A 2,102-nucleotide genomic window follows, 5' to 3' on the forward strand; every position below is an offset into this window, starting at 1 on the left:
TATATATATATATATATATATATATGTGTGTGTGTGTGTGTGTGTGTGTGTGTGTGAGTTTGTGTTTGTGTGTGTATGTGTTATAAAATTATATATTATATATGTCCAAAAATGTATTACACATACACAAACATATATATTTGTTTTGGCTATGTATAGATGTTAATATATGAAATTGTTCTCACTTCTAATAGGTTCTCATTTCTAATTTGATATATGTACATATGTAGTGTCAATGGATATTAGACAATGTAGACAACAGTCAATTATACAATTTACCATCATTATTAAAATATTTTGGCTGAGGAATGCAGCGATTGACCAATCAAACTCTAGTATTCCAGTAAGCTTAGTAATAGTATTGAAAGTGTAGATTTTGTAAAGTCAAAACAACAATTGTCCTCAGAAACTGTTTCTAACAATTAGCTAATGGAAACAGACAAACCTCTATCATCCAGAAATTTCTTTGCTTGCTGTTCCAGAAACCATTCACCAGATCTGATCTTAAATTCCCTGGAAATAAGTTATTATGAAAATGTATCTAATTTATGTCATTCATTCAAAGCTTTAAAGATCAGTTAATAATGTATATCCAATAGATTTGAATATTTTAGTATAAATCCGTGGGGTGTTTTGTCTTTACCTGTATGCATGACACATTGTGCACTTCCACTCCTGTGCAGAGCAGACGACCCGACAGTGTTTACAGATGCGATGGCTGCACCCGCAACACACCGAACCACAGTCCCAGAACTTTCCCAGCAGCCGCTGACATCGTGCACATGATCTCTGACCATAGGGAAGCGTGATGACCTCGGCACTCTGTCGACAGATACCTTGAAGTTCTACCTTCAGCCTCCTAAAACAAATTAGTTTGAAATGTTATTTTAGATTTCATCCAACAATGCATTTCTGTTTTTCTGCACACCGACAAATTAAGGACATGTATGTGACCCTGGACCACAAAACCATAAGGGTCAATTTTGTGAAATTGAGATATATACATCATCTGAAAGCTGGATAAATAAGCTTTCCACTGATGTATAGTTTGTTAGGATAGGACAATATTTGAAAATCTGGAATCTGAGGGTGCAAAAAAATCTAAATAATGAGAAAATAAATAGCCTTTAAAGTTGCCCAAATTAAGTTCTTAGCAATGCATATTACTAATCAAAAATTTAGTTTTGATATAAGTATGGTAAGAAATTTACAAAATATCTTCATGGATCATGATCTTTACTTAACATCCTAATGATTTTTGGTATAAAAGAAAAATCGATAATTTTGACCCATACAATGTATTTTTGGCTATTGCTACAAATATACCCCAGCGACTTAAGACTGGTTTTGTGGTCCAGGGTCACATATGTTCTAAACATGTTCTAAAGAAGTTGTTCTAAAAACAGTTTCATACCTGATTCTGTCTGCTTCAATGGCACGAAGTGCTTTGTCTCTCTGAAGAACCTCCAGGACTCTTTCTCTCTCCAGAGCCTGGAATAACCCGAGATCCATAGGGCAGACGTGATCGTATATGATTTCCCAGTTTTCCTGTTCGAGTTTCATTTCCTCCACCGCTCAGTTCAGTTCAGTTCAGTTCAGTTCAGAAGATGCCACTTTGCTCAGATTCTGAAAAATTGTTCAATGGTCAAGATGATGGCGTTTTAATTTGGCTTTTCATCAAATACAGTGTTCACTAAATAAAAAATAAAGTGTACACTTAGTCAAATAAATGTTTATATAAAACGAATGATTATAAGGCATGTTTTTGTCAGTTCAAAGTCAGCGCAGCCCCAGCTGCTACCAAACAAAACTACCGAGTTGTGACATTGACAGGGTAGATTTGAAACATGGCAGAAACAATGATTTATAGTCGACTATAGATTAAATATAACATACTGTAGGTTAGGGGTGTCCAGTTCTGCTCCTGGAGGGCCGGTGTCCTGCAGAGTTGAGCTCCAAGCCCAGTTAAACACACCTGAACCAGTTAATCAAGCTCTTACCAGATAAACAGTACTAGAAACTTCCAGGCAGGTGTGTTGAGGCAAGTTGGAGCTAAACTCTGCAGGACCAGTGTTGGGCAGTAACGCATTACTTAGTAACGC

The 2,102-nt window shown here is 36.1% G+C and overlaps 1 protein-coding gene across 1 annotated transcript in view; it reads right to left on the minus strand.

Annotated features, from left to right (window-relative positions):
* Nucleotides 1-1,563, minus strand: part of LOC107659873 (synaptotagmin-like protein 3) — a 7,253-nt gene extending 5,690 nt beyond the window's left edge. The window contains exons 1-3 of the mRNA XM_016448969.1: nt 1,415-1,563; nt 644-859; nt 446-513 (exon numbers count right to left, since the gene is read on the minus strand). Of these exons, the coding sequence (XP_016304455.1) occupies nt 446-513; nt 644-859; nt 1,415-1,563 (433 nt within the window). The remainder of the gene's footprint in view (nt 1-445; nt 514-643; nt 860-1,414) is intronic.
* Between the last annotated feature and the right edge of the window lie 539 nt (nt 1,564-2,102).

This window comes from Sinocyclocheilus anshuiensis, unplaced genomic scaffold, assembly GCF_001515605.1.
Source record: "Sinocyclocheilus anshuiensis isolate Anshui unplaced genomic scaffold, SAMN03320099.WGS_v1.1 scaffold1249, whole genome shotgun sequence".
NCBI lineage: Eukaryota > Metazoa > Chordata > Actinopteri > Cypriniformes > Cyprinidae > Sinocyclocheilus > Sinocyclocheilus anshuiensis.